The following is a 19,185-nucleotide window of genomic DNA, read 5'->3' as shown; positions in this document are numbered from 1 at the left end:
AATTATAAGAAATTGGTGTAGTTGTGAGGGGTGACTTAGCTATGAGTCATGCATATCCACCTTCCATTAACTATTTAAACTAGTTCAATATTTAGTTTTTCATTTGGCCTAATATGTCATAATACTAATGAATAATACTCTTCATATTCAACTACCCTTTTATTTCAAACTTAGCACACTAGAAAATTATACCTAAAATCACATGATGTTCAAAGTGATCATTTTAAACGGAACAACATATGTATTCAAAATCTTCATCCAAAATAATATTCCTTCAGTCCACAAAAAGTAGAGCACAATTATCATTTTTGACCGTCCACAAAAAATAGAGCACAATCATTTATAGAAAGTTTTCAACAGATAATAACCCTACACATTATTCCACTAACACTACTTATCACTTATTTTTTCTTCTTCTCTCTTACTTTACCAATTCTACATTAAAACTCGTGTCATATACAAATTGCTCTATTTTTTGTGGATGGATGAAGTATTAATTTGCAAAATTTGCTTAGTTTATTACTCATTCTGCCCGTCAATAAATATTTGCTTCCGAAATGAGTGTAAGAATTTTATTGAATATACTATGAAAGCCACCCCTAGCAATAGCCCAACCTAAAATTACTTCTGCCACATCATCATATCATTCCCACAGCCTAGTCAATGTCCTAGCCCTCATGAGAAGAAAAAAACACAAAAAACAATAACGAAATGAATTTCAGAAAAAAAAACATAGAAAAAAATGAAATGGGAATATAGAATTTCATAGAAAAATTTAAAAAAATCGTTGGTCCGTGCAATAGTGGACTAGCGATCGGCTAGCCGGACCTCGTCCACGCCCGACCCCTCGGGGATTTCCTTTTCGTCCTTTGTGTTAGTGGAGTAGCAGAAGATATTATTACTACTCCATTTTTAAGACTAAATTTACTAAAAATAAATTAGTAAACAAAGAGCTACAATAGTGAATAAATCCAAAAGAAAAATTAAAAAAACTGTTTACCATAAGATGGCGCGAAATCATGAAGAAAAAGACAAAGGAAACTCCACCTCAGTAGCACCCAATGATTCACAAAACATATGCAAATTCCCGTGATTCACAGCACAAATGCCAATTCACACCATTTCTTCCATCTAAAGAAAAACCCTTTACTCCTTGGCCGCCGAAAACAACTACTTTTCCACTCGCCCCCTCTTGCCTATACATATATAGCAAAAAGGGTGTGAAAGACATCGACAGATCAACCCCCAGCTCGTATCTCTGTGAAAAGGGCGTAGATTTCTTGCTTTATTTTGTGGTTGGGGATTGGTGGGGTGAAACTACCTTGTTCCCATTTTCGGAAATAGCAAGTTTTTTGTGTTTAATAGTGATAAAGATTTGATTTTTATTGGTGGGGAGTTGGGTTGAGGGGGATGGGGATAGTGTATGATGATGCTGTGATGATCAGTCAGTCGGAGAGGGAAGAGGAGCCTAGTGTGATAACTGTGAATTGTCCGGATAAGACTGGTTTAGGGTGTGATCTTTGCCGCATAATCCTCTTCTTTGGGCTCACTGTTGTTAGAATCGGTATGTGGTTGAAGCCCTTGATTTGGTTCATTGTTGTTGCTGACTAAGTTGAGGTTTTGTGAGTTTTTTGATGATGTGTGATGGGGGATTATACTCTGTTTTTGTTTCTTGTTTATATGCAGCTTGTTTGTGTTTACTATTGTTTGTTGTTCAAGATTGGTATTGACAATTGGGATTATACATTTCTCCCCAATTTGTTAATTAGGTCATAGTTGTGAGATGGTTGAGTTTGACTCTTCTTTGGTCTCACTGTTGTTAGAATCGGTCTGTGTTTGAAGATCATGATTTGGTTCATTGTTATTGGATGTGACAGATTTTGATGCCTACTAACTTAACTAAGTTGAGGTTTCAAGAGGTATTTGATGAACTCATACTATTCTTTGTTTGTTTCTTGTTTAGATGCATTTTGTTTGTGTGTTTTAGTTTGTTAATTCTGTGTGTATTTGTTCAAGATTGATGTTAATAATTAAAATGATGCATTGTGTTAGTAGCTGCTTTTGTGATTCTCTCCAATTTCTTCATTAGGTCATAGCTGTGCGATGGTTGAGTTCGACCCCTGTTCGGACTCACTAAATGTGTTTGAAGCTCATGATGTGGTTCATTGTTATTGGAGGTGACAGATTTGGTTCCTAACAACTTAACTAAGTTGAGGTTTCATGAGTTATTTGATGAAATCACACTTTCTGTTTTGTTTCTTGTTTAGCTGTTGTTTGTTTGTGTTGAGATGATACAATGTGTTAGTGACTGCTTTATGGTAGTGATTCTCCCCAATTTCTTAATTACTTTATAGACGTGAGATGACTGAGTTTGGTTCTGATATTTGTATTTAAATGTAGATGTATCAACCGATGGGAAATGGTGCTACATAGTGTTCTGGGTGGTGGGGAGACCGAGCACGCGATGGAGCTTGTTGAAAAATAGATTGATGGGGGTGTGCCCTTCTTTTCTGTTGGCTAATGGGATTTCATACGATAGGCCCGAGCTGAGCCCCCCCAAGCCCCCGGACGTGTACCTCTTGAAGTTCTGTTGCTTTGACAGAAGGGGCCTTCTGCATGGTAACTCACTTTTTTCGAATCTTGGCTCCATTGCCCTGCTGGTGTAATTTTTTGGAACGCGATTCTTCTTGATGTGATTTTATACTTACTTTCTGCTGCATTGTTGGATTTGAAATATCTTGATCCATCGAGTTTCTTTGGCAGATGTAACGGGGGTTCTCTGTGAGCTCGAGCTTACGATAAAGAGAGTGAAAGTGTCAACAACTCCAGATGGAAAAGTCATGGACCTCTTCTTTATAACCGACTCGAGGTTGCAAAATTTACAGTCTTGTAGGATTTATTTGCTCTCCTATTTATGAAGATTGCAATAATTTCCCAACTTTTCTTGAATTTATAACTTTTAACATTAATTTTATTGAGAGTGACTTAGATTCTTGAATTATTGTACTTGAATCAGAGAGCTTCTGCATACAACGAAGAGAAAGGAGGACACATGTGACCATTTAAAAGCTGTTTTGGGGGATGGGGCCATCAGCTGCAGCATAGAAAGGGTGGGGCCCGAAATCACATCGTCTTCTCAAGGGCCCTCGTTTCTTTCGTATGGAATCACCGAGGATATGCTGCTGAATCCAAACGAAGACGACCCCATCGCCTTTAAATGCCCCTCGATCACCATGGATAACTTGCTGAGTCCCTCTCACACGCTAGTCCAAATTGTTTGCCGGGACCACAAAGGCCTTTTATACGACGTGATGAGAACTCTGAAGGACTGCGACATCCAGGTCTCGTATGGACGCCTGACAAGGAAAGGAAGCACGGAGTGCGAGCTCGACTTGTTCATCATGCAAGTAGATGGTAAGAAGATAGTCGACCCCAGCACACAGAATTGGTTGAGCACTCGTCTTCAGGTGGAGCTGAGCCGTCCGCTGAGATTAGCATTGATCAACCGTGGCCCTGACACTGAGCTGCTCGTTGCAAATCCCATCGAGTTGTCTGGGAAGGGTCGTCCCATGGTGTTCCACGACATAACTCTTGCACTCAAGACGCTAAACAGACCTATCTTCTCGGTACTTCCTCACTTGTATTCTTACCTCGATGATTCTCCCTTCTGATCCTTATTCGAACCATTGTTGATATAATATGGCTACTTTAAACAGGCTGAAATCGCAAGGCATGGCATCGGGGGTCGTGAGTGGGAAATTTACAGAGTTCTACTTGACGAAGGGGAAAATGGCTCTGCTTCAAAGAAAGAGATAGAGGAGACGGTGTGGAGAATGCTAATGAGCTGGGAGTAACATTAACGTTCGTGCTCGTTGAAAGCTTCAACGCTGGATCAGCCGATATAACATGTAAATATTCTCTGTTCTAGATATGTATATACATGAGGAAAGCTTAGGTTTGTGAGGTCTTTAGATGATGATGTTATGACCATGTTTTGCTTTTAGATTTAGCAAAAATGTATGGAAATGGTTTTTTTTTCACTTTGGAAGTATATATATTCAAATAAAAATGAAACTTCATTATAGTTTTTGCCTTGCAAGTTTGTAACTTTGAAAACACACACACACTACAGTTTCCAGTATATGCCTAGTTTGTGGAGAATGCCAGAAACCACTGACCAGAATGTGATTTCAGCAAATATTACATACAAAATTGTTCCGACTCTCTCCGAATTCCATACATCAACGAAAACATGCTGCATAATCCACTTGACCTGGGAAAAAAAAAGAAAACAAAATTATCGAGCTTCCAACGTCGAAAAATGAATTAAATTTAACAGCATGTCTCATCTTTGTTTCCTTGTTCTTACCAGATTTCTGTCTGGATTCTTGAAGTACCATCCGTTCACGAATGCTGCGAAAATCCCCTGAGCTGCCAGCACGAAGACCAGCATCGCGTTCATCCCAATCCACTCCAGGAACAAGAATGGCGTTCGCAGTCCATAGACATCAATCTGCAAACACTCACTCACACTGTTGTTACAAGATGGCCGCGTCTAGAACTTGTCGGGTGAATCTGAGTTTTTAGATGGCTACCACTATGTATAAGACAGAGAAAACGGTGCCTGCTGCACCGGCTGTGAAGCAGACGTAGCTGAAGCTGTACAGCTGCTTGTTGATGGGAATAGCTGCAAGAAAATATGTTTCGTTTATTTTTCGTGTTTTTTCTAGATGGTAGAATGGGATAGGAATGTGTATAACTGTATAAGTATATACCATCTGTGAAATGAAGAACACATGCTACGATTAGTAGCGAAACTCCCATCGATACCCACTGTTTGAGTCTTTCGCCATTATCCTGATTGTGTAACGTTACGTTAGATTCTTGACTTACTGAATTTGATGCTGATGGATTCTTACCTTAAAATGAATCAGCACGTGTCCATAATGGATGCCGATAGTGCCAGTAACAATGGCTGAAATCGAGCTACACGAAAAAATTCAGGGAGTGTTGGTTCATTTTTGGTAAAATCTGACATTTCTATGGGTCTTTTTTTGTAGGAATGAAACCACCAAGTGAGAGATGGAAAAACCTCAGAAGCCCTTCTGGCTCAAATGGAGCACGACACCAAGTAGGCGCGTCTTCGCGGAAGGGGCCGGAATCTGGAGAACTAAAAGTGCAGGCCTGCATATTCAGCCAAGAATCACATGTTGTGACACAATAACATGAATTGATGAGAAATGTGTTTTAAGTATCTGAACTGACCCTTAATCTTGCCCAAACGGGTTGAGTGTAGAGATGATTGACGCCCCAGAACTGTCGATCCACGTAGCCAACTGCGTTGCAGGCTGGGCCGAGATGCCCTCTCATCCCACATTTTACCTGAAATTTTAGTATGCAAATCTCATTTAAGTGGTAGATGTTAATGTTGTGCTGAAATCATTGGTGTTTATTACTGTGTATGTTTCAGATCTGCCATCCTCCTCAGAAGCCACGAAACTCCAGTCGGGAACATAGAGGGAGAACGTGGTGATCATGTATACGGTAAATGCAACGATCCCTCCAACCCTTGATACACCAGATAAAAAAAAAGCTGCATTAGGTGAATGAAAAATCAATTTTTTGAATGAAAGGGAGATGGCTCACCATTGCCATTTATACGCAGCAAAGATCGAGAAATGGCCGGGTTTCAAACTGCTTGGTCTGGCTTTGGAGGTCAGAGTCTCGATCAAGGCCACAACGAAGTACACCAAAGCTATTCTCTGCTTGCATACGAAAAAAAGAAACCGTATCAGGCTAAGTTCGATTCTTGAATATATTCTTACCTTATATTTCTATCTTGTAAGGCAAAAGCCCGTCACCTGGAGAATGCCACACCACCGGATTTTCTTCATGTCGACTCCATAAGTAAGTTCGTACGGTGCATGGGAATACCCTCCTACGAAAGTTTTACAGTTTTGTTAGTTATTCATGAAGAACATCAACATACATTCTTGGTTTCATTACCTTGAAGCAGAATTCCCCAAAAAATGAGCTTCAAAGTCCTCAAGATTATCTTTTTAACTGCATACTTGACCTCGGAAATCCTCTGTCACAGGTCGAATTCTAACTGAGACGAGCGCAGGAAGAAAAACGAGAACTGACAAAACTCAAAAGGGTCAGTCCTACCTTGAGTGCAAGGGCTATAGACACACCAACAATGAAGAGGAAAAATGGCAGCACGAAATCAGCCAACGTGCAGCCATTCCAAGGCGAGTGGTCGATCCGTGGATACGCCCCTCCAGCATCATCCACGAGTATCATCAACTACACTTGCAACACCACAATAGTCATGCAGAGCGAACGATGACTGTTTCATTACATTTAAGTTTACTTACCACTATGGTCAGGCCTCTGAATGCATCCAACGTCGCAACCCTCTTCGTCTTGCCCTTCCTCAACGGCTCCTCCTCCGTGGCTGTCTTGCTCTTCTGCTCATTGCCATCGCTCTTCTCTCCATGAACCTCCTCTGCAACGGGCTCGCCCTGATGGCCATTAGCTGTTCCATTGCCACGCCCCTCTTCCAACGTCTTCGGATCTTCCATGAAAAAGATCTCGAGATTCGCTGTTTAACACAGACATATTATATACTAGTCCATAAAAGATACTCAATAGATTCAGTTGAATTAGTCTGCAAGAAGGCCTTTTGGAAGTGTGTGTTTGGATGGTTACAGCTGACATTTGTGAAACTTGTTTGAAGGCAGCCATTGTTAAATCTTAAGGTGATGTTTTTGGGAATTTATAAGCATTGTTTTGGCTCATTTTATGCAGCCGGCTGTCTGTTATCTGCACTATCTTCTAAAAATAATATCCATTGTTGTAATTGAGCTGCCGCCTTTGTTAAATAGTGTAGTACTAATCATTTTTAAATGTTCTATTTTACATATGAAGACTAGTAAAAGTTAATTTTTCACTTTTCATCTGAAGCTGACAGCAGTTTTAGGCAAAATAGCAATCTTTGGTGTGACCAAATGTTTTACACAATATTCACATTAACACAAAACAAGACTAACCTATTTAAATTGTTGCAATAAGTCTAGTTATAATAGTATAGGATTAAAGATTTGTCATCCTTAATTTATTTCATTTAATCATAATACTTTAAAACAAAATTGTTTTTGACATTGTATACTACTCCTACTTTTATTGATAAAATATTAAGTAAAATTATAGTAGTATAATTTGTATTTTATCCGAACTTGGTTTTTGATGTAAAATAAATTATAGTACTCCATAACTTAATTTCATTCATTCATAATGTTCAAAAGTTAAAAAGAGAATAAATCGTTGCTCAATATGTCAATATTGTACAAGATTGAATTAGTTATTCAAAATTAATTTTATGAATATATCGAAATTTATATTCATCTAATTCATCAAACAAAACAATACTAAAAAATTTAATAATTTTAGAAAGATGTTAAAATTTAGTATCCAAAATAATTCCCAATTTCGTCTCTCTCTCACACAATCAAATATACGTACGCGTATATAAGTAAATCTTATGCAGTCCTTCCATCACCGTTCTCTCCATTCCGTTCCTCCGATCGCCGGAGCATTCCGATCTCCGGCGATCCACCGCTTCTCCAACTCGCCGTATTCTCTTCCGCCGCGCTTCTGCAATAGATACGTTCTCCACTCCTATTGCATAATCATTCCTCAATTTATCAATCGCATGGATCCATCTCCAGCTTTCGTTCTTCCGATTTGCGAAAACCTAATTTTGTAGAATGTAGTTTTGCTCGTACATAAATATACATATAATTGTGTGTGTGTGTGTGTGTGTATTTGCTATATGCATACATACATAAGAAGAGCCGAGATGTTTCACAAAATCATAAAGAGAAGCCACCGCAAGGCGGCGAAATCCGACGTCGATTTCGCGTTTCCTCCGCCGTGGATAAGCTCCGCCGCCGACCTCGTCGTGTGCCACGCCTCACTGCGGCCGCAAACGCCTGCTGCCGCGAAGGCGGAGCAGCCGCAGCCGCAGCCGCAGCCGCAGCCGCCTCTCGACGTATTCGAGAATCTACCGACGTTTCGAGATGCTGCAGCTGTGGATCGCCAGGATTTGTTTCTGCGGAAGGTGAAGCTCTGCTGCGTGCAATTTGATTTCTCTGACACTTCGAAAATGGCGAAGGAGAAGGACATTAAGCAGCAGACTTTGATCGAGCTCATGGAATTTCTTCAATACGGTAAAATCACGGAGGCGAATCAAGGGGAATTGGTTAAGATGATTTCCACCAACATTTTCCGTGAATTGCCCCCTGCCTCCTACGAAAGCACGTGTTCTGAGATTGTCGAACCCGACGAGGAGAATCCCTATTTTGATCCTGCTTGGCAGCATTTGCATCTCGTTTACGAGGTGCTGTTGCGGTATGTGGTCTCGCCGGATACAGATACGAAGACTGCCAAGCGCTACATCGATCATTTCTTCGTTATGAAGTTGCTTGATTTGTTTGATTCCAATGATCAGAGGGAGAGGGAGTGCGTGAAGACTGCTCTGCATAGGATATACGGGAAGTTCATGGTGCATAGGCCGTTTATTAGGAAGGCGATAAACAATATCTTCTACAGGTTCGTGTACGAGACGGGGAGGCAGAATGGGATCGCGGAGCTGCTGGAGATACTAGGGAGCATCATCAGTGGTTTTGCATCGCCAATAAAGGAGGAGCACAAGGTGTTTCTTGCACGAGTTTTGATACCGCTCCACAAAGCGAAGGCATTGGCGACATATCACAGCCAGCTATCCTATTGTGTTACGCAGTTTGTGGAGAAGGATTACAGATTGGCGGATACCATTGTTATGGGCCTGTTGAAGTGTTGGCCAGTCACCAATTCGCAGAAGGAGGTTCTTTTTCTTGGGGAACTTGAGGAAGTGTTGGAGATGACAAACATTATGGAGTTTCAGCGATGCATGGTTCCTCTGTTCAGACAGGTTGCTCGTTCCATGAAGAGCTCTCACTTTCAGGTCTCAAAAGTTCACACTCACTCACTAAAGTATTTGGTTGCACTGTGTTGCTGTTACTAAATCATCTGATTTTTGCTTGGTATAACTGCTGGTTTCAATGTTTGATGAATCGTCTATATTTTCTATACTTGTCCAGCGGTTCAACTTGTGCTTTTTTGCCTCTATGTTGGTCATTTACAACGCACAGTAACTCGTTCTTCTGTTTGGTTTCAAAGCCAACAAGATGACCTCAAGTCTTAGTGCAATTTGTGCCTTTCCATGCCTCTGTCACTCATTCTGAGTAATCGATGGTTTATTTCGATTCTGCTGCTATAGTGTCTTACATTTTGGTATTTTCTCTGAATTTTGAGCTATATGTGCCTCTTTATTGATTTGGTATATTCATGATATACTGCTTTGGTTGCTGATGTATAAGTGCTCTATTGTAACTTGTTAAGCAGTAGGATAGTTGTCTTGTTATGCCTTTGGTCATGTTCTTACGAGCATGTATCTAATCCGGGGTCCTAATGACTGTTTCAGGTTGCGGAACGAGCTCTTTTCTTGTGGAACAATGAACACATTGTTGAACTGATAGCCCAGAACCGGAGTGTTATCTTGCCAATCATTTTTGAGGCGTTGCAAAAGAATACACAGTATCACTGGAACCAGGCAGTACATGGCTTAAGTCTTAATGTTCGAAAAACGTTCATGGAGTTGGATGGCGATCTATTTGAAGAGTGCCGGAAGCAGTACAAAGAGAGGAAAGGCAAGTGCAAAGAGCTGGAGGAACAACGAGAACTAACATGGCAACGACTCGCAGCAGCTGCTGCTGCCGAGTGAGGATGGGAGCGAAGGAACACGCTTATCGCCTCCTGATCTCCGATTGGATTGGAATCATTTCCTCAGTCTCAAATCTCCAAGGTACATAATTTTTGCATTCACTTTTTTCTTTCTGTTGTTACTTTGCCTTGTTTTCTGGCAAAGGAAATGGCAGTGTAATTATGGATGTGCGTTTATATTTGTATTATGTGCTGCGATATTAGAGGTTTCTGACTTTGACTTTTATTTGTATTTATACCAATCAATTCAATTGCGCCATTGGAGAAATTCTCTCATATCTACAACTTTTGTGCATTGCTTTTAGTTAAAATACACACACAATCACACAACAGTCACTTCTGCTTCTACTTCCACCTAAAATTTACTACCAAATTACTAATTTGTTTTGATTTTGCAACAGGTCAACATTTTAACTTATGGCTTTATATAAAGCATAATTCAACAAATGAAATTATTTAATCTAATATAATACGATGTTTCGCTTCCTAAAATGTGACATCATTTTGGTTTATGCCTTGAGTAAGTCATCAAACCATGTTAGTATCAAAATCAAAAGAAATCAATAGTCTGATAATTTATAGACGGATTTTAAAGCTGATATATGAAACCCAAATTTGGAAATTGTTAGGCAACCTTGAAAATGTGACACTTTGATTGAGAAATAATTATATTTAACTAAATCCATACACGAAAAGGGAAATGGGAATCCTAAAAAAGTAAAAAAAAAAAAAACCGTTAGGCTTCAACAGTTGAACCGGAACAAAGCTTTATCGTCATTTTGGATCAACTTTATTCACCTAGAAATCGAAGACATCACCTCAATATTTGTAGATGAGATTCTTCCAAGCATCCTTGTTTTCTGAATAGTACTTCACCTCAGCCTGCAATTCAACAAGTAAAAATCTAAACTTCTTCTCAAAATATCAGAAATATTCATTACTTAAAGTACTTCTTTCAGTCATTCATAGAACAAATATGGCACGCGACAAAATTTCCCGCAGTCCAGTTCATGTATACGAGCGATGGAAATTTTTTCATATGCCATATTTGCATTTTCTAAAAATTCAGATTCTTTTCGTATATTTTTGTAGGCCGTGTCATTATTACAACCCGACTCAAAGTTCAGGGCCATATAGTGTGACTAGATCTACATTGTATATCCAGATCGAAAATACGTAAGTCATTACCTTCCTGACCCCTATAATGGCAACCAGAAGCTTTTCACCGATCAAATCTCGCAGCACAGTGTCTTTCTCAAGGGCTTCGACAGATTCGGCGAGTGACTTAGGTAGCCTTGCCACCTTGTCTTTGAAATCCGCGGGATTATAATCTGTTTAACAAAATCCAGTCTCGTTAGCGTATAGAAAGCCGGTTGATTGATTGATGAGCAAAAACAGTGAAATACATAAGAGAGATGCAAAACTAGATGAGTGTAGTATGATGCCATATTTTGTTGATCTTACCAATAGGTTCGGGTAGTGTTAGCTTTCGTCTTAGGCCATCAATTCCGGCAGCCATTATGGCAGCAAGGCCTAGATGAGGATTTGCACAACCATCGAATGCTTTGATCTCGAAATTGCTTACAGAGCCATCCGGGGTTCCCGGGGGGGAAGCAGCTCTTAAAGGAGCTTCTTTATTTTCCACCCCCCAGCACAAGTATGCGCCACTCCACGTATTAGGTTGTATACGATCATAGCTAGAACGATCAGATAATACAAAGAGTTATCAAAAACGTCATTGTGTTCACCTCTTTCCCTGTTGTTGAATATGATAAGATTTATTACCTATTTGGAACTGGAGCTGTAAAGGCCAATATCGAAGGAAGATGATCCAATACTCCGGCCATGAACTCCTCCCCGACCTTGGATATTCCGTATCTAGTTTCTCCGTTGCGCCCCATGAACACATTCTGTCCATTCTCGGACACACTGATATGCACGTGCGATCCAGAGCCAATATCATAGAGCGAGTACCTACAAGGAGAAGAGTGTGTACCTCATCAACGACTTATCTTTCCGATGATGCTATAAATAAGGATACTAATGAGGCTGGGGTAGCTCAAGTCCTCTCTCTCTCATATGCATGCAGTTAAATTCTTTTATGTGAAAGAAACTGAGCTCATAACATGTTAAGCTAATTGTGAGACAACATATTCAAAAACTAAGAATAAATATGTGAGTAACTGTGCCTGTGTCTGTGTCTGTGTCTCTGTATGCATCAGTATGAGTTTTGGTGTTGCACAACATAGATATTGGACCAAATGTAAAGATCTCATTTACATATAACTTCGAAACATGTAGCATAGTCAAGTGTTTTATCGAGATTCCACAAGTGAATAAAGGAAAGCGCCTTAGGGCTTAGAGTAATATTGAAGCTATAAAATCTGGATACCTACTTAGGTACAAAAGTCGCCAATAATCCATGTTTTCTGGCCACTGCCCGAATAGCTTCGCGTGCAAAAACTATATTGTCAGCTGAATCTTTGCAGTTTGTGTAGACGAATGAGAATTCGAATTGGCCACTCCCAGATTCTGCATGTAGCTACAAGAATTCCAAAAACAAAGTATAATTAAATCCTAATTGGTTTTTACTTGAAATGATAAGGAGTACAATGCAGCTAGTTCCATATAATAGTGAGAAATATTTAGTAAGAAAATCTCGATTTTTGTCAGAGCAAAGTGAAGTCGCAGACGCATTCTTAACACCCTCACGCCCACCTCACATAGAAGTTCTCAAGACAGAAAAAAAAGATGTCGTGGGTGTGGGTTGGGGCTGCGAAAGTTGAGTTATATCTTCCCTCGATAGCTAACATAGTAAGATGACTACAACTATAAAACCTTACACAATATTTTAAATACCTGTTCCACTGAAATATTTAAGGACTGAAGACAAGCCATGATTTCACTAAGTATAGGGAAAGCAGCATCTGTCGCAGCTGCGGAACAGTAAGGAGTTGCATCGAATGGCAACCAATTTTCTTTCCCATCCCTGCAAAGAGTTCACCAAAAGGTGGAAAATGAGTCATAATTCACACAAGCTATTTGGATGAAGAAAATCAATCAGTCTCTTGGCTTACACTTGCACACTCCGTAACAGAAAGAACTCATTCTCAAATCCTACATTCATTACCTGCACAAATAGCCATTTCATATAAACTTATAAAATATGTAAACAAAAGAGGCCAATCAATAATACCAAGTTAAATTCTTCTTTCAAAATTTTTGAAACTCTCCGCAGTGCATCTCTAGGACAATACTCCCATGGTGTGCCCGGTTTAAGGTGCATGTCACCCAGAACCATTTCCTGTTCTTTTGCCCTGTGATATAGATAAATGAATTAACAGAGAGATAACTTTAGAAGCTCAAACATGTTTGTAATACGGTGTAATGTTCGCTACTTTAGTACTTTATGAGGCCCAAATCAAATTAAAAAAGAACATAGATGTTACAAATAATTATACCAAATAAACCAATGATAAAATTGATGAATCAAAATCCTTTCCACCCGAACGATACTCATGTTCGTGCATGCACAAAAATAAGATTTTTTTTGTGGAGGAGTGGATGAAAAAACAAGTTTGTGTTGACAAAGCAGAGATAGAGTACCAAATGCAAATGGGGGAAGTCTAACAAGAAGAGGCAGATGATAAAAATGAAGAATGCAAAAGTGAAAAGGAAAAGGTAAAAATAAAATGTCACAACACAAAGGATAAGCAACAATGCCTTCAGAAGAAACCTCTCCTACCAAGGAATTAGCCTTTTGGTTGATAGGTCTGGAATGAGGCTAATTTCACCCACTCCAGTTAGATTAGTTCCATCAGCGGGACCATCCATGTGTGAGGACATAGCCATGGATGCACAGGTCAGTCCAACACCATTTTTTGCAACAACATCATGGAAACGTTTTTGAGGAACCACCTGATCGAAGAATCAATCCTTAGAACAGCATGGGTGGCAACAAAACAGCAAAAACAACTGATCTAACAGAAATATATGTCATATAAAAAATGAACAATTAGGTAACTCCACAGTAACCAGGGCACAACAAGATAGCTTTCAAGTTTGACCATAATGTCAGTAACTAGTTTATGCAAATTCTCAACTTTATCGCCTCAGAATATGCATTTAGAAGAAGGATAGATTAGAGAAAATGATGAAAAGAACTTTACAGTGAGAAACATCGTACTCAGAAACTTAAAGAAAGAGGCTTACACGGCATCTATGCTGTCCAGAAGCATCAACCCACAGAATGCGAACAAATGCAACACCCTGAGCAGAAGTATTAACACCGGACTTCACAGAGAGGGGAGCAATGCCATTTTCAATAGATTTTGAAACAGTTGTTATCTTGTATAAGTTTCTCGCATTTTCAGAAAATATGTCTTTGACAGCCACAATGGATTCAGCAACTGAAAGGTCCTCGTTGATGCATGCATCACGTAATACGGCAAATATAACCTCACGTGCTTTCTTTGCACCTGTTAAAGCATCAAATATCCGGTTTTAGTAATCTGATCTATATGATAAAATTCAGAAATCAGTAATCATGGGAGCCAGTGAATATTGTAGTTAGTTGCATGTTTAAAATGTTGTACTGATGTGATCAACTGCCAAAAAAAATGCTAAATTGGAAGTATGAATAGATCAACCACCTAGGTAGTAACTCTCCGGAAAACCGCATGCATCAGTACTGAACATCACCTGCCAATTGCAACATGGAGTATATTATTCCAGTTAGTACAAATCTTATGTCCTGTGAAAACTGGCATGGAGAATTATTTTGGTTAACAAAAGTACATAAGTTCAATATATTTTTTCATCAAAGTAGTGACACGTATGATAAAGTGAAATCTTAGACCATGATGTTCACCTTCTTTATTGGTGCTAGCTCAAGGAGTTCTTTCACCGAGGAGACCATTCCATGGAAACTAAGTTTAGGCACTGCCAGCCCAAAGTCCAGGTACACCTATCATTAAATGTGTGAGTTACATGACAAGGATTAGGGATCCTAGTGAGAAGACCTTTTAGACTATAGAATACACGAGAACAACTCCAAGACCAGACCTGCGAGTACACAGAGGCCAAATATGATGCTTCTTTTGAAAAGGGGTATGAAGCATGCAATAGAACAATCCGACTTTTGCTGAATCTATTATCCTCAAGAAGACTACGAAGATGAAGGGGATTGGACAATCTTAAATCCAGATCTTTGTCACCAAAACTACAGAAAGCAAAAAAAACATAATCATTAACCCACTGTAGCAAATAAAGCAACAGGAAAACATTAATAAATATTTCCTGTTTTTCTGTGATACTGTACTAAATTGTTAGCTACCATGAAATCTTTGCACATAACAGTTTGAAACCATCCCTCCCATAATGTGAAGGAAATTGTCACATTACCCTGTATGTATTTGCAATGGCAAGTCAAAAAATTGGGCAACCTCCAATGCACGGATGAAGATGTGATCGATAAAGTTTTTATTAGCGATGCGGACAGGCTTCCCAGCTGAAATGAAAGACCATCAGAATTCAGAATACTACAAAATACTTATGTGGCAATTCATTAAATCCATTTATACATATCATACCTCGTAAAACTTCATTAAGACCCTCCTCCGCATCCTTTTCTGATACATTAGTATTAATCTCAAGTCCGCTGCGATATGCAGCTATACTTTTGAAGCCAACAATTTTATCAGCATGTGTAATGATTGATAAGGAAATCAACAAGAGCAGATAAATTCCGTTTACATGAATTATATTTCGGAAAGTATAAAGCACACATAAAGAAACAAAAAGGATATGACTTCAAGTTATCCACGAAATTTTTCGTAAACAAGTCCAGTGTCCATGGAGCTCCACCTGGACTTCCCTAATCATGATTTGAAAGGAAGAAATGGAGAAAAAGACGCATAAATCCCATGGGCAGAAGTAATATTAGAGGAGTTCATATAATAAACAACTAGAATAAGAATCCATATGATGCCAGGAAATTAAATAGAGAAGTGAGTAGATCAATAATATCATGACATAGTGAGTGAAAAATGAAAATCATTATCCTTAAGTATATTATCCTGAATCAAATTTTTTAAATATAGAATATACAATTAAGTATTAGTAATTCTATGACAGTGACATACAGATTTATTCATGAAAATAACACAATAAGAAACAACTTCAAAAAGTATATCTCACCTCATCAAGAATCCTTTCAGCCACATGTTCAATTCTCAATATTCTACCAACATATGGGAAAAATTTCTTGTGCCACTCAATATTGTGCATTTTGTCCAACTGAAGTCCATCGTCAATCAACACGGCTGAGATTCCAGCAGCAGCGAGGCACTTTGAAGTCACCGATTCCAGTCCACAGTTGGTCCGGTATTCTTGAACAACATCCAAGGACGAGTTGGAGCCGTAGAGTTGGGAGATTTCTTTCAAGCTTCTCTGGTAGTATAATCAAAACCAAAAAAATTGTGTTTGAAAATTCTCAATCTTATCTTTTGGCAAAGGATGTTGCAGAAAATGACAGTGCAGAGATTAGTAGTACATTATAGTAGTATTTGGTATTTTCTCTTAAAAAATTAGACTACTCCAAGTTTCAGAACATGTGCAATGATTCAGAAAATGTCTTCTACCTGTTGTTGGTTCAAAAGAGGCAATTGAAAACATAATACACATTCAGCTTTAATTTATTTTTTGTTGCATTTGCACTACATTTATCACCCGAATAATAGAATCATAATCGAGTACAACAATAAATGGCATGCGTGCAACCTCAACAACTCATCAGTTCATAAATCCAATCCAGACTTAAAATGCGAAACAGCAATCGCTCGTAATTATTGGAATTTGAGAAATCAAATATGTTTTCAGCCACAATTATGCGACGCAGAGGAATAATCATCTTCGTCAATGAAATAGTGATAATATGAACTAAATTTAAGTAGATTTCCATGGAATCTCAGCTATATATGACCTTGAAGTTAATGGTGTGTGGTACAGCCGATAGGGCGTCGGCGGTGGCCTCGGAGAAGCAGGAGATGAAAGAAAAGGCGGAGTCCAGCGCCACGATGTTGTGCGCGTGCGCATCCACGAGCTCCGCCGTCTCCACCGCCGCCTTCAACGCTGCGTATTGATCCATTCTATCTCTCCCTCGATTTCAGTGACTGTGTCTGCTTTTCAACGCGCGGCAAATTTCTAGTACTAGTATATCGTTATCGTCGGCATTTTAAAAATAAAAGGATAAAAAATATTTTGGTCAAATCTCATTTATCATAATATTAAGTCGCCATTAGTTTCTAGTCTATGATTCTCTAATATCCAACTACTCTATCAGAAATATTGAAATTTGATCCAAGTTTGATTTTTTCCGCAAGAAGACAATATGAGATAAGTGCATGTTTAAATTATAATAATTTTTTCGAGGAATTTGGAAAGTTATAACATTACCCATTTGATGCAGCAAAATCAACGTCACTTTCTATAAATACTTTCTACTCGACTACTCGTTATTTACCACAACTATTTAATCATCATATCCAACTACATATCCAACTAAGCTTTTTAATTCTACTTGACGCAACTGAATTAACGTGATTTTCTACGTGAATTTGTATCCTACTATATTTATTATGAACTTAAAAAAATACTTCTTCCGTCCTACAATAAGAATTCTGTTTTATATTTTGGTTTGTTCTACAATAAAAGTCATATTTCATTTTTACCATAAATGATAAGTAGGCTTCACATTCCTCCAACTTATTTCATTCACATTTTGTTATATATAAATGAGACTCATATCTCACTAACTTATTCAACTCACTTTTCTTTACATTTCTTAAAACTCATGCCATAATTAAATAGGACTCCTATTCCGTAACGAAGGGAATAGTTTAGATTATTATATATGTTTCGCGATTGCTAAAGTAAAAAAAAATATTTACCGGAAATATCTTATTTGGATTGATATAGAAAATAACAAACGAAATATAAAATTTATAGAGTAATATTTTAAATTAATTTTAAAATTCGTAAAAATATTAAAACTTGATAATGTTTGCAACTAATTAATTTTTACAATAAGATAACTCCCTCCGTCATAGATAATTTGTCTCATTTTTCTATTTCGATCTGTCCCACATAATTTGTTCCATTTTACTTTTTAATTTTTTTGGTAATGGACACCATATTCCACTAGCTCATTCATACTCATATTTTATTATAAAATTAATATATAAAAATTGGACTCACGTTCCACTAAATTTTTAAACTTATATTTTATTACGATATTTTTTAAAATTCATGTTCAGTTAAAATAAGATAAATTATTTGGAACGGATGGGAGTAACAGCTAGTATAGTAGCAGTACTATAATTTTATGAAATTTAGTCAGTCCGAAAATATTGCATTGGATTAAATGCTTTTCATATGTCGAAGTCAAACACGTGATATTGTTTTATTACAGAGCAGCCCCCACTTCTGACTGTCATAACTCAAAGACTCTGAATGGGCATGTAGTATTGAATTTGGAGCTCTTTTTTCCTATATACCAAAAAGATAATGAACATAGCCTGAATATAATACTACATGCTATGTTTTCAAATATTAAATAGAAAAAGAAAAAATATTATAACACTACTCCATATGTTATAAATTCAATATAAAATTAAAAAAATAACGAACTTTAGCTCGTATATCACATTTATAAAAAGAAAAGATATCATTTATAATTTCTCATTTACCTCTGCAATGATTCGAACCATCATTCGAACCATCGATACATTGTATCACTTTCATACTCATTTTCATCTTTGTCCATTTTTTTATAATTATTTTTCAACCATAGGTAGATATGATTCACTTTCTTGGTCACAAATATTTGCAACAACAGAAAATCCACATAAAATTAAGCTAAACAAAGTGTATTTGTGCTCCGTCAACCAAGGGTGAAGCCATGAATTGACGTGAGAAGGGGCAAAATTATATTATCAACAATTTTAGACGTATTGAGAACAATGAGATGGAACATTTGAAAGGAAATTTAAAATATATTTATAAATTTATAGAAAAATAACATGGATATAACTTTTTTAGGAGGGACAATTGTCCCACTATTGCCTCATTAAGCTCCGCCCACACCATCAACCATTAGACTTACATGTACAGTAATCTATATCACTAACACAAGACTCGAAATATCTTTCAAAGGATGATATTTGCAAGATTGTCGCGTCTTGCACATTTAGCTAACTAGCGAAACACCAAACATATAATTATATTTTCTCTCACAGACAATCTTTTAGTACACAAAAAGTACTCACTCAACCCAATCAAAGACGTCACATTTCGTTTTTC

General features: G+C 37.9%; 4 protein-coding genes across 7 annotated transcripts; 2 read left to right on the top strand and 2 right to left on the bottom strand.

Moving 5' to 3' along the window:
* Positions 1–1,052: 1,052 nt before the first annotated feature.
* On the top strand, positions 1,053–4,829 carry LOC125214453 (ACT domain-containing protein ACR10-like). 4 transcript variants are annotated; one of them, XR_007175119.1, is made up of 7 exons: positions 1,439–1,564; positions 2,090–2,177; positions 2,401–2,619; positions 2,764–2,869; positions 3,017–3,626; positions 3,717–3,908; positions 4,373–4,829. XR_007175119.1 is itself a non-coding variant. In XM_048115484.1 (5 exons), the coding sequence occupies exons 1-5, from the start codon at positions 1,411–1,413 to the stop codon at positions 3,852–3,854; spliced, it is 1,227 nt and encodes a 408-aa protein (XP_047971441.1). In that variant the 5' UTR covers positions 1,053–1,410; the 3' UTR covers positions 3,855–4,084. The 4 variants fall into 4 exon arrangements, 1 of the variants encoding a protein (XP_047971441.1); XR_007175118.1 differs by lacking the exon at positions 2,090–2,177 and having other exon boundaries at positions 1,053–1,564; XR_007175120.1 differs by lacking the exons at positions 1,439–1,564; positions 2,090–2,177 and adding an exon at positions 1,598–1,828.
* On the bottom strand, positions 4,094–6,747 carry LOC125209759 (heparan-alpha-glucosaminide N-acetyltransferase-like). The gene is made up of 14 exons (XM_048109341.1): positions 6,648–6,747; positions 6,378–6,604; positions 6,169–6,306; positions 6,007–6,088; positions 5,862–5,938; positions 5,647–5,762; positions 5,457–5,568; positions 5,266–5,382; positions 5,093–5,184; positions 4,920–4,986; positions 4,776–4,857; positions 4,596–4,687; positions 4,370–4,513; positions 4,094–4,273 (listed from the first exon to the last, which is right to left on the bottom strand). The coding sequence occupies exons 1-14, from the start codon at positions 6,745–6,747 to the stop codon at positions 4,127–4,129; spliced, it is 1,593 nt and encodes a 530-aa protein (XP_047965298.1). The 3' UTR covers positions 4,094–4,126.
* An 801-nt stretch (positions 6,748–7,548) lies between these two features.
* LOC125214452 (serine/threonine protein phosphatase 2A 57 kDa regulatory subunit B' beta isoform-like) lies at positions 7,549–10,084 on the top strand. Its single transcript, XM_048115483.1, has 2 exons — positions 7,549–9,007; positions 9,527–10,084. The coding sequence occupies exons 1-2, from the start codon at positions 7,835–7,837 to the stop codon at positions 9,824–9,826; spliced, it is 1,473 nt and encodes a 490-aa protein (XP_047971440.1). The 5' UTR covers positions 7,549–7,834; the 3' UTR covers positions 9,827–10,084.
* A 376-nt stretch (positions 10,085–10,460) lies between these two features.
* LOC125214451 (protein fluG) lies at positions 10,461–17,014 on the bottom strand. Its single transcript, XM_048115482.1, has 19 exons — positions 16,808–17,014; positions 16,024–16,275; positions 15,633–15,700; positions 15,417–15,532; positions 15,229–15,334; positions 14,890–15,046; positions 14,696–14,791; positions 14,478–14,526; positions 14,038–14,303; positions 13,571–13,743; positions 13,022–13,142; positions 12,903–12,955; positions 12,685–12,814; positions 12,222–12,367; positions 11,611–11,799; positions 11,290–11,522; positions 11,014–11,156; positions 10,644–10,707; positions 10,461–10,534 (listed from the first exon to the last, which is right to left on the bottom strand). Exons 1-18 carry the CDS (start codon positions 16,970–16,972, stop codon positions 10,645–10,647), a joined length of 2,526 nt encoding a protein of 841 aa, XP_047971439.1. The 5' UTR covers positions 16,973–17,014; the 3' UTR covers positions 10,461–10,534; position 10,644.
* Positions 17,015–19,185: the final 2,171 nt, after the last annotated feature.

The sequence above is a fragment of the Salvia hispanica genome, chromosome 3, assembly GCF_023119035.1.
Source record: "Salvia hispanica cultivar TCC Black 2014 chromosome 3, UniMelb_Shisp_WGS_1.0, whole genome shotgun sequence".
NCBI classification, from domain to species: Eukaryota; Viridiplantae; Streptophyta; class Magnoliopsida; order Lamiales; family Lamiaceae; genus Salvia; species Salvia hispanica.
The sequence above is the reverse complement of the archived record's forward strand: the minus strand, read 5'-3'. Positions and strand labels throughout refer to the sequence as shown.